Genomic DNA, 11,435 nt, shown 5'->3' with positions numbered 1-11,435 from the left:
AATCCCGGGGCCGCCGGGTGGGAATGGGCAGGGGGCGATGCCGCCCCCCACCAGGCCGAGGGACCCCCGAGGGCGCGCTCTGGGTCTCCAGTCTGGCCACTACGCCCCCACCGCCGCCCTCCCGGGGGTCTCGGGCGGCCACAGCGTGTCCTCTGCGTGCCTGGGGAGGGGCTGGGGCGGCCTCCAGTTGTGACGCAGCCGTTGCCATGGCCCGCCTTATAAATAACCGGGCTCAGGAGAAACTTTAGCGAGTCAGAGCCGCGCACGGGACCGGGAAGGGGACCCACCCGAGGGTCCAGCCGCCAGCCCCCGCACTAATAGCGGCCACGCCGGAGGGAGCGGCAACAGCATCAGGGACACAGCAGCGACAGTTCGGAGCTGGGAGGCCGCGCCACCTGCGGGCCGGCCGGAGCGGGCAGCCCCAGGCCCCCTCCCCGGGCACCCGCGTTCATGCAACGCCTGGTGGCCTGGGACCCAGCATGTCTCCCCCTGCCGCCGCCGCCTGCCTTTAAATCCATGGAAGTGGCCAACTTCTACTACGAGGCGGACTGCTTGGCTGCTGCGTACGGCGGCAAGGCGGCCCCCGCGGCGCCCCCCGCGGCCAGACCCGGGCCGCGCCCCCCCGCCGGCGAGCTGGGTAGCATCGGTGACCACGAGCGCGCCATCGACTTCAGTCCATACCTGGAGCCGCTGGGCGCGCCGCAGGCCCCGGCGCCGGCCACGGACACCTTTGAGGCGGCTCCGCCCGCGCCCGCCCCCGCTCCCGCCTCCTCCGGGCAGCACCACGACTTCCTCTCCGACCTCTTCTCTGACGACTACGGGGGCAAGAACTGCAAGAAGGCGGCCGAATACGGCTACGTGAGCCTGGGTCGTCTGGGGGCCGCCAAGGGCGCGCTGCACCCGGGCTGCTTCGCGCCCTTACACCCGCCGCCCCCGCCGCCGCCGCCACCGCAGCCGGCCGAGCTCAAGGCGGAGCCGGGCTTCGAGCCCGCGGACTGCAAGCGGAAGGAGGAGGCCGGAGCGCCGGGCGGCGGCGCCGCAGGCATGGCGGCTGGTTTCCCGTACGCGCTGCGCGCCTACCTCGGCTACCAGGCGGTGCCGAGCGGCAGCAGCGGGAGCCTCTCCACGTCCTCGTCGTCCAGCCCGCCCGGCACGCCAAGCCCAGCAGACGCCAAGGCGCCCCCGGCCGCCTGCTATGTGGGGGCGGCGCCGGCGCCCTCGCAGGTCAAGAGCAAGGCCAAGAAGACCGTGGACAAGCACAGCGACGAGTACAAGATCCGGCGTGAGCGCAACAACATCGCGGTGCGCAAGAGCCGCGACAAGGCCAAGATGCGCAACCTGGAGACGCAGCACAAGGTCCTGGAGCTCACGGCCGAGAACGAGCGGCTCCAGAAGAAGGTGGAACAGCTGTCGCGCGAGCTCAGCACCCTGCGGAACTTGTTCAAGCAGCTGCCAGAACCCCTGCTCACCTCCTCCGGCCACTGCTAGCGCGGCCCCCGCGCGCGTCCCCCTGCCGGCCGGCCTCCGCGCTGCCGGGCGCGCCGCGGCCACCGAGACTCCGGGAAGCGCCCGCGCTCCCGCCCCCGCCCCTGGTGGCGCCGGCAAAACTTTGGCACTGGGGCACTTGGCAGCGCGGGGAGCTCGTCGGTAATTTTAATATTTTATTAAATATATATATCTATATTTTTGTCCACACCAACCGCACATGCAGATGGGCCGCCCGCCCGTGGTGTTATTTAAAGAAGAGATGTCTATGTGTACAGATGAATGATAAACTCTGCCTCTCCTTCTGACCCCTCTCCAGGCGCCGGCGGGCGGGCCGGTTTCGAAGTTGATGCAATCGGTTTAAACATGGCTGAACGCGTGTGTACACGGGACTGACGCAACCCACGTGTAACTGTCAGCCGGGCCCTGAGTAATCGCTTAAAGATGTTCCTACGGGGTTGTTGCTGTTGCTGTTGTTTTTGTTTTTGTTGTTGTTTTTTTGGTCTTTTTTTTTGTATTATAAAAAAATAATCTATTTCTATGAGAAAAGAGGCATCTGTATATTTGGGAATCTTTTCCGTTCAAGCATTAAGAACACTTTTAATAAACTTTTTTTTTTTGTTTTTTGAGAATGGTTAAAGAGCCTTTTGGGGGCAGTAGTTGGCTTTGATTTTTTTTTTCCCCTTTATTTTGGATTTATGATTTTATATTTGCTTTTCTGGCGTGTGTGGGGTTGTTGTGTGTGTGTGAGCTGCTATTATTTTTGGCTCTTTAGGTGGTTGGGTGGGGGGGGGGGGTTGCAGCTGCTTTTTCTCCTCTGCTACTCCCCCAGGGCCTGTGCTTGGAGATGGGGGTACCAGGCTGGGGCGGGGGAGGGGCAGAGGAGTGCTGGGCCAGGCTTTCAGGGTGACTCAGTGCCGCTGGGTGCTGGGGAGGAGTGACTCGGAACCTTGCTTGGGGAGGGCCTTCAGGGACTCTGGCTGGTCCTGAGTGCTAGGCTTGGGTCTAGACGGGCCTGGAGGGCTCTGACCTCTGCGCAGTGCTTGGGGACCCAGCCAGCAGAACTGTGACTCTGAAAGGGGAGGGGATACAGGTCTTGGTCCTGCTGAGCCCAAGATGGGGCAGATTCTTTTGGAAAGTGAAGTGGGGCCGGCTGTTTAGAAAATAGCGTGTGTGTGTATGTGTATTTTTAAGAGAGTGGCCTGGGTGGCAAGCTTGGGTTTGTGTCCCTGGCCAGCGGGAGGGGAGAATCCGGGCCAGGTAGGGGAAGTGGGGGGAAGGGTTCCTGTACTTCCACTCCTCTTCCTAGGAGTGGGAGATGTGCCATTTGTCCTCTTTGCCCAGTTGTGGACACTGAGGCCCAACCTCACCTGCTCAAGGCGGCTGAGCCCAGGTGTGAACCCAGGGCTGCAGTCCCTGATTCCCTGGGACAGAAATGGCCCCAGGCGAGGCTTCTTCCCCACCCCTTGATACCCTCCCACCCACCCGTTCGCACTGCACCTCTACCCCTATTCCAGCCCTGGACAGCATTCCTGAGAGTTGAGGATGTAGACGGAGGGGTTGGTGGATACACGTACAGTGTCCCACGGTGCCTGGCACGCAGGAGGTGTTATATAAGCATTTGCTCTTGTTATTATTTTTCTCTGGGAGGCTCCTGGCATTTGGCACTTGAGTCTAAAGCGCAGCGCGAGCATGGCCAGCGCTTGCCAGGGGCCAGTGTCCAGTAAACCCTGGACCTGCCCCATCTCATTTAAACCTCACAGCAACCTTTGGAGAGGTTGCTACCATTACAAGGCCTGCTTTTAGAGCTGTGGAACAGCCTTTTGGCTGTCAAACCCAAAAGGGTGAGAAACTGGTTTGGGGGCCCCCTGCTCTAGGAATTTGGGGGTGGAGGGAGAGTGGAGTGGGGGGCTTCATAGCTTAGTTTGCTGAGGGCCTGGGGCAGCCTGGGATCTTGGGAGCAGCTGCTGATTTTGTGGTTTGAGAAGGGGAAATGCTTTTGCCCTCCCTTTCCCTTTGGAGGCCTGGATGTTCCTTCCCTGTGGGAGGCCAGGATATGGGAAACAGAGACACTCAGCCCCCACCATTATGGAGCTGAGGATCAAGGCAAACACCATCCCTCTAACCCTAGTGTCTCCTGCTCGTGGCCTGAGGGCTGTACAGAGCACTGGGCACAAATAACCTCACTTTGGTCCTGGGCCTCCAGTGTGGGCCCGGACAGGTCTTATCCTGGGCTGCCTGATGACTGATGGGAACCTGGAACCTCCAAGTCAGTCCAGTGTCAGCACGAGCACATCGGCTCAACTGCCTCTAGGATTTACCTGCTGAAGGGCAGAGCCTGGGGGCTGGACCTAGGGAAGGAGGTAGCTCAGTCTTTTGGTGGGGGGCAAGTTGCCATTTAGGAACGAACCTCTCTAATCCCTACTCCTTTGGTCATGGAGAGCTGGCTGATGCGTGCTGCTCACCCATTTTTGTCACCAGAGGACGCAGAGGTGGTGAGAGGGGAGCAGCCTGGTCAAAGAGTGACCCCCAGGCTCCCCCTTCCTGAGTGCTGCCTGAGAACGAGTGTTGAGTGCACCCTCCCTATAATCTGAATAAGCACCCAGGGAAGGTGCTACACTGGTTTTACAAAAGTAAACTGAGGCCCACAGTAGCGGGGTTAGTGCTCAGTGGGGTTAGAGCAAGGGTGGAGCCAGTTAGGAAGCTAAGTCCGACTCCCAAGTCTCTGGGGAAAGCTTAGGGCTGAGAGCCTGGCTGGTCATCCCAGCCCCCACCCCAAATCTTGGGCCCTTCCTGGAGGGCTCCTTGCCCCACCCCGGGCTTAGGCACCCCAAGTGCCAGAGTTAAGTGACTTGCTTATGGTTTCACAGTTTGGAAGCAACATTAAGGGAGTTTGAACCCAATCCCATCTGACTACCCCTGAGGAGGGCTTGGAGAAATAGTTAACAGGTTGAGGGCTCTGATGGTGGTCCTGGTGGCCTGTGGGAGCACTGTGGCCAGAGCTGTGCCCAAAGGACTTGAGGAAATATCATAAATGGGGGGACACCTACCCTATGGATCACTAGGCTAGGAGAGCTACAGGCTTGCAGGTAGGAGGGGCCAGTCCGTTCAAAAGCTGGGAAACAAGAAAGAGAGCTGGATGGGGTGAAGCACGAGGAGGCCAGGGACGTGCCTTGAGGAACAGGAATAATAGTGGATGCAAGTTCAGTGTTTATGATGTGCAAAATAGCACGCCTAGACCTTGGCGTAGATGGATTTGCTGGTTTCTTCCAACTGCCCGGGAAGGCTGGTCATGTTAACCACAGACCCATTTAGTGGGGTTGACCACTGAGGCTAGCTGGGAAGCCCAACCAATGTTTGCTCAGGACAGGAGAGTTGACAACACATTTACACCTCATAATCTTGTGTAGTTGCCCCACAGCCTGGTGATCTTACCAAGGATAGAAGTGGGTGTCAGAAATGAAAGCTGGAGACACTGCCGGATACCGGGCCGTGTGCTCTTGGAGGCCATGGCTTTTGTTGCTGGCATTTTCCTGCCAAGCCAGCAGGCTCAGAGAGGGGAAGTGACCTATCTAAGGTTGCACAGCTAAGAATGGTGGAATTTGTGGGTAGGAAAGAGAAGCGGGACTTCCCCGTCTAAATACCTAAAGAGTGTGTCCTCCTCCACCCAAACCATGTCTAGACCTCCCTGGGACTGTTTTGTCCTTGTTTCTGAGATATTTATTTGTCCAGTTTTTTTTTTTTTTTACTTATTCAGTAAACATTTATTGAGCACCTGCTCTGTGTCAGGCCCTATGCTGGGTGCTAGGGACATGTGGTGACCAAGATGGAGGTGACAATTTATGGGGAGAGACAAGACAGTATCTAGTAAGTAGAACAAGGTAATGACAGGTGGGGACGAGCGCTCTGAGGGAAGGAAAGTAGGGCAGGGAGGGGTGGGGAGGTCCAAGAAGGCCTCTCCTAGTGGGTGGCGTCTGAGCAGAGGCCTGAGCCAGGTGAGGTGTGAGGGGGGAAGAGCCTCGGTTTCCTGAGCACACACTCTACGCCAGGTGTTACCGTGTGTGCCTTACGTGCCTTTTATCCTTGTGATAATCCAATGACTTGGGCGCTGTTTATCATCCCCCTTCCCTAGTTGGGGAAACTGAGGCACAGAGAGATGAAGGCACTGGCCCAACGACTGGTGAGTGACTAGCACGAGGCCTTCTCCTCCTGCCTCCCCCTCCATGGCCCCAAACCTCTCATCTGCTCTGCTTTCCTCTCCTGCCCCCCACCCGCTTAGTCCTTTCTCGGCCTGGCTGACCACCTGGGTGACTAGTGATGGAGCCCCAGAGGCCCCAGCTGGCTGGCCGGCTGGCCGCCCCTCCTTGGGGGTTTTCAACCTTGTATTGGCCGTAGCCATGTGCAGGGGGTGAGGCAGGCCAGGGTGGGTTGGGGAATTGGGGGTTGGAGTTTGAGCCCCTCCCAGGTGCCCTCTGAGAACAAGAAGTAGGAGTCCCGTTTCAAAGAGTGGAGACCTGAGGCTCTGAGAAGGGACATCACTTTCCCAGAAAGCAGAAAAGTTGGGATTTGAATCCATGTCTGTCTGAGACCCAGGCGAAGCCACTTTCCTGTCGGCTAGTTACTGCATGTGGGGGAACAGGTGGGCAAACCTCAATTTTGCACTCTTTGGCCCATCTTTGAGTAAGAGGCAGGGGAAAAAAACACCTCTGAGTTTTGCCCCTTATTTGCTGGGTGACCTCCAGCAAGATTCTTGACAAATTTGGGCCTGGGCTTCCTCACCCATGAACAAAGAGCAGTACCAGCTTCCATTTACATATTCAGCTAGCGTCACGTGAGCCCAAGACAGTCCCTGTATCCCTGGGGCTGACATCCTGCTGGGGGAGATGGATGATGGATTAGCAGGCTAATTTCAGACTGTATTAAGGCCTTGGAGAAAGTGGTAGAGGGTGACTGGGGAGAGTGTTTAGAGAGCATTCCAGGCAGAAGGAGCAGCAGGTGCAAAGGCCCTGAGACAGGACCAAGCTCAGTGTGTCAGGGAAAGAGTGAGGAGCCAGTATGGCTAGAGTAGAGGCAGCCAGGGGTCGAGTGGGGAAAGGAGGACAGAGGGGTGCAGGGTCTTTCTTGCAGGGCCATGGAGGCCAGGGTGAGGCTCAGAGAGGTTGTTATGAGGATGAATGAGCAGGTGTCCCTGCCAGGGCTTGGCACCCAGAAAGCCCTTGACAAGTTTATCGATGGGATGAAACATGTCCTTCGGCCTCTGGATTAGGCAAAGTGCAGTGGGTGAAGAGCGGAAGGAGCCTGCCTGCCTGGGCCCAGGAGACCTTGTGGGTGAGGATCCTCTGACCCAGGGCCTGGAGCCATAGGGAGCTGTTCACCAGGCAGGAATGAGGGGAAGGGCATGCCAGGATACGGGTAAGGGAGGAGCAAAGGCTGGGAGCCAAGAGAGGGAGAGTTCTTTGGGAAGCAGGGACTGCAGGGGAGAGGGCACTGAGGAGGGGAGAGGGGAGGCTGGGGAGGGAGGCGGGGCCAGGCCTCCCTGAGGCCTCTGGGTGGGGTAGTAGGTGGCTAGGGGGAAGGCAGGAGGCTGGACTCCAGGAGGGGTGTTTTCTTTTTATTTGATTTCCTAAGTAGTGTACGATCATGGTGGGATGGTTAGATAATACAGAGTATCAATAAAAGAAGGGAATAAAAAGCACCCATAATTCTACTACCCAGAAATAAACCCTGTTAACACTTGCTGTGTGGCCTTGGGCAAGTCAGTTCACCTTTCTGTGCCTTAATGTCCTTGTTTCTAAAATGGAATAATGATCGTACCTGCCTCATAAAGTTGTTGTGAGGATTAAATGAGTTAATCCATGCAACATATTTCGAGCAGTGCCAGCACACAGTAAGAATTAGCCATCATCATTGTTATTAATAACATCATTAGCATCTTGGTGGGTTGAGAGCCCAGATGCTAGAAGAATTGGCTGCCTGTATTCTAGTTCTGAAGTTACCATTTCCTGGCTGTGTGGTTCGGGGCAAGTGACTGTATCTCGCTGTGTCTCAGTTTCCCCATCTGTAACAAGAAGAGAGTAAAATTCTTCATAGTGTTTGGTAGAGTTTTGACAGGTTAATTCATGCAGGGTGATTGTAGAGAGAGAGGGACCTCTGTATGCAGCAGTTATTTCCTTCCAGAATTTTTGTTCTATGTGTACTTTTTCTTCAGGGTAGCTAACGTCTGTTTGATACTCACACACCATCCCCCTTTCCTCCTTAACAATGGGACCTCTCTACTGTTGGGGGCAAGTGCCCTACTAAGACTACATTTCCCAGCTTCTCTTGCAGCTAGGGGTGACCAATAAGATATAAATAGAGGTTGTAGGTGAGGTTTCCAGGAACGTTCCTTAAAATGGGCTGACTCAGCTGTGAGATACGTTCCCTTTTGCCTCCTTCCTCTGCAATCCCCCCAGTCCCCACCCTTTCTGCTTCCTGCCTGGAATGTGATGGCTGGAGCTTCAAGGACCATTTTGAACATTAGGCAGACATTGAAACATGGAGAGAGTGGTGAAACCAAAAGGTAAGAGGCATTTGGGTTCTTGATGGTGATGGAACAGCAATACCATTCTTTGTCTTCCTTGCTCTGGACCTGTTTACATGATAGGAAAATAAATCTGTGCTTATTGAGGTCTCTGACATTTTGGCTTCCTGTTACTGGCAGCTGAATCTATTTCTAACTGATATATTTGCCAAAACAGAATCAACCTATGTGAGCTATTTTGTGACCTGCGTTTCTTAGTGATGCCCCAGTGCTTCCTTGTCTGAGAATGTTCTACTGATACTATTGCACATGAGCTCAAAACGAGGGGCTTGCTCTTTGCTTAGGAAGAATAATTCCCGTCAGATGTGGTGGAAGGATTTCTTTCAATTCATTTTAATTACAGAAGTAATGCATGAAGATATCTGTCATGAAAGTTTTCTGCCTGTCCTCAGGTGTCTCCTCTGAGACTGAATCTCAGTGCCTATTAGGGCAGGCTTGAATCAGGCGCCTGGAATGGACAGAATCTCTTCTGCTAACCCCAGTGAGCTCAAATCCTGTTCCGCACTTTCCATATGTGATCCACCAAGGAGGCCCTCAGTTTGAAAACAGAGAGGGTCAGCCCCTGCTGCAGCTCACAGAGCGTATTGGCAGCTGTGCTGGGACCAGATACCCCACACCACCCCAGATAACCCTTCTGCTCTGCTGAGCCCTTGGCCTACCGGTGCTTGGGAGGCACTTGGCCAGCCTGCCTGGGGCCTGCCCAGCTGGGATCTCTGCGAGGTGAGTCTGTAGGCCAGAGACTCCTACAGACTCCCACACACCTGTGGGCAGGTGAGTTTTTATTTTTACAGCTGTCACCAGGTTCCTGCCTCACAGGCCGCAGCCCTTGGAGCCCTGGAGGTTGGAGGTGGCCAGGGAGGAAGATGGCTCCTCAGAGAAACTGGTGGGTGGGGGGTCAGTAGGCTGTGAAGGAGAGAGAACTGGGGTAGGAGTTGGGGCTGCCTGGGCTGCTTTACCCAAGCCAGGCCTCAGTCCTCTCATGCCGAATGGGGCTGGGCATCAAGCTCAGCTTGCTGAAGCTCTCGTGGGCTGGTGAGGGACATACAGATGATGGGGACCCGTTTCTTCCTTGCGTCTTGAAACTCAGGTGTAGAGCAGTAACTAATCACACTTCCCGGTTCTTAGGACGAGATTGCTGTCAGTCCTTTCAAGGTCTGCATTGCGTTTTATTCTCTGCCTTCATCCTGGCTCCCCACATCCATTCCACCCACTTCTCATAGCTCTCACCCCAATGTGGTTAATGTCTATCCTTATTTATGCATCTCATCGTTTTATGTCTTTTCTTCCCAGTGAAATATCCACATACAGGAAAGTGCACACAGCATAGGTATACAGCTCAATGGATTTTCCCCGTGTGGACCCATGCGTGTACCCAGCTTCCAGATCCAAACACAGACCATTTCAGAGCCCCAGAGGCCCCTTCGAGTCACCCCCCCACCTAAGGGTGATCATTATCCTGATTTCTAACCGCAAACACTAATTTTGCCTATTTCTGCACTTTACACAAATGGAATCACACAATAGGCATCCTCTTGTATCTGACTTCTTTTATTCAATATTGTAACTGCAGCCTTGATCCAAGTTTCTGTGTGTATCAGTGTTGTTCCTTTTTGTTACTGAACAGAATTCCACTGTATGGATGTACCACAATACATTTACCCATTTTATTGCTGAGGGACATTTAGGTTGTTTCCAGCTTTTAGGTCTTAAAATTGGGGCTGCAATGAACGTTCTAGAATACATGTCTTTGGTGAACATATGTACATATTTCAGTGGGGCATATACCTAGGAGTGCCTTACTGAGTCATAGGAAATGCTATGAGTATGTGTTTAATTCCTGTTAATCATATTCAATCCTAGATCTTATTCCGTTTCTTACTTTTTTTCTGTTTGAAAAAAGCTTTCTTTCTTGGTCAGTTTGGTTGACATAACAGAATACCATAGACTGAGTGACTTATAAACAACAGAAATTTATCTCTCACAGTTGTGGATGCTGAGAAGTTCAAGATCAAATTGCCATCAGATTTGGTGTCTGGTGAGGTCCTGCTTCCTGATTCACAGATGCTGTGTCCTCACATGGCAGAAAGGGCAAGGGAGCTCTCTGCGGTCTCTTTATAAGGGAACTAAGCCCATTCCTAATGGGACCTAGTCACTTCCCAAAGACCCTACCTCCAAATACCCTCACATTGAGTTATTTCCACACATGAATTTTGGAGGACATAAACATTCAGTCTCTAGCAGTTTTTTTTGTTTTTTTTTTATTATTTTTTATTTTGTTTTTGCGGTATGCGGGCCTCTCACTGTTGTGGCCTCTCCCGTTGTGGAGCACAGGCTCCAGACATGCAGGCTCAGCGGCCATGGCTCACGGGCCCAGCTGCTCCGCGGCATGTGGGATCCTCCCGGACGGGGGCACGAATCCGTGTCCCCTGCATCGGTAGGTGGACTCTCAACCACTGCGCCACCAGGGAAGCCCCTAGCAGTTTTTATTTTGAAAAAGATCTCAAATTTATAGAAAAGTTACCAATATGGTACAAAGAACATTTTTTTCCTGAATTATTTGAGAATCAATTGTTGACCCTCCCTGTTGCCTGATCACCCCCTGATACTTTGGTATATAATTCCTACAAACAGGATATTTTCTGTATAACCACAATATAACCATCAAAATCAGGAAATTAACATTCTACATTACTGCCGTGTACTCAGACCCATTCAAGTTTCACCAGTTGCCCTAATAATGTCCAGTGAAAGGGTCCAGTTCAGAATCACATGCTGTAGTTAGTTGCCATGTCTCTTTATTCTCCTTTAATCTAGAACAGCTCCTCAGTCTTTCCTTGATTTTCATGACCTTGACACTTCTGAGGATGACAGGCCAGCTATTTTGTAGCATGTCCCTCACCTGGTTTGCCTGTTGTTTCCTTGTGGTTAGATTCAGGTCATGCGTGTTCAGGTCAGGCATATAAATCACAGAAGTGATGCTGTGTTCTTCTCTTTGTCCTAGTGTTGATGGTGTTTACTCCCCCTTCCCCAGTTTTACTGAGAAATAATTGATGTATAACATCATATAAGTTTAAGATGTACAACAGAATGATTTGATACATGTATATATAATGCAATGATTACCACAATAAGTTTAGTGAACATCCATCACCTCACATGGTTACAAAATTTTTTTTCCTTGTGGTGAGGATGGTGATGTTCACTCTGATCACTTGATTGAAGAGATATCTGGGGGAATTCACATCTATAAAGTTACTTTTTTCCCCTTTGCAATTAATAACTGTTTGAGGGGAGGTACTTTGAAACCATGTAAATATCCCATTCCTCATCAAACTTTCAATGATTAATTTATTTTTTTGAGCTTCTTTGC

General features: G+C 52.9%; 1 protein-coding gene across 1 annotated transcript; it reads left to right on the top strand.

Moving 5' to 3' along the window:
• The first annotated feature begins 233 nt into the window (after positions 1-233).
• Positions 234-2,111, top strand: CEBPB (CCAAT enhancer binding protein beta). The gene has a single exon (XM_060033415.1). The coding sequence runs from the start codon at positions 451-453 to the stop codon at positions 1,486-1,488; it is 1,038 nt and encodes a 345-aa protein (XP_059889398.1). The 5' UTR covers positions 234-450; the 3' UTR covers positions 1,489-2,111.
• The last annotated feature ends 9,324 nt before the right edge of the window (positions 2,112-11,435 follow it).

This window comes from Delphinus delphis, chromosome 15 (assembly GCF_949987515.2).
Source record: "Delphinus delphis chromosome 15, mDelDel1.2, whole genome shotgun sequence".
Lineage (NCBI taxonomy): Eukaryota > Metazoa > Chordata > Mammalia > Artiodactyla > Delphinidae > Delphinus > Delphinus delphis.
This window is presented reverse-complemented; position numbering and strand designations above follow the sequence as displayed.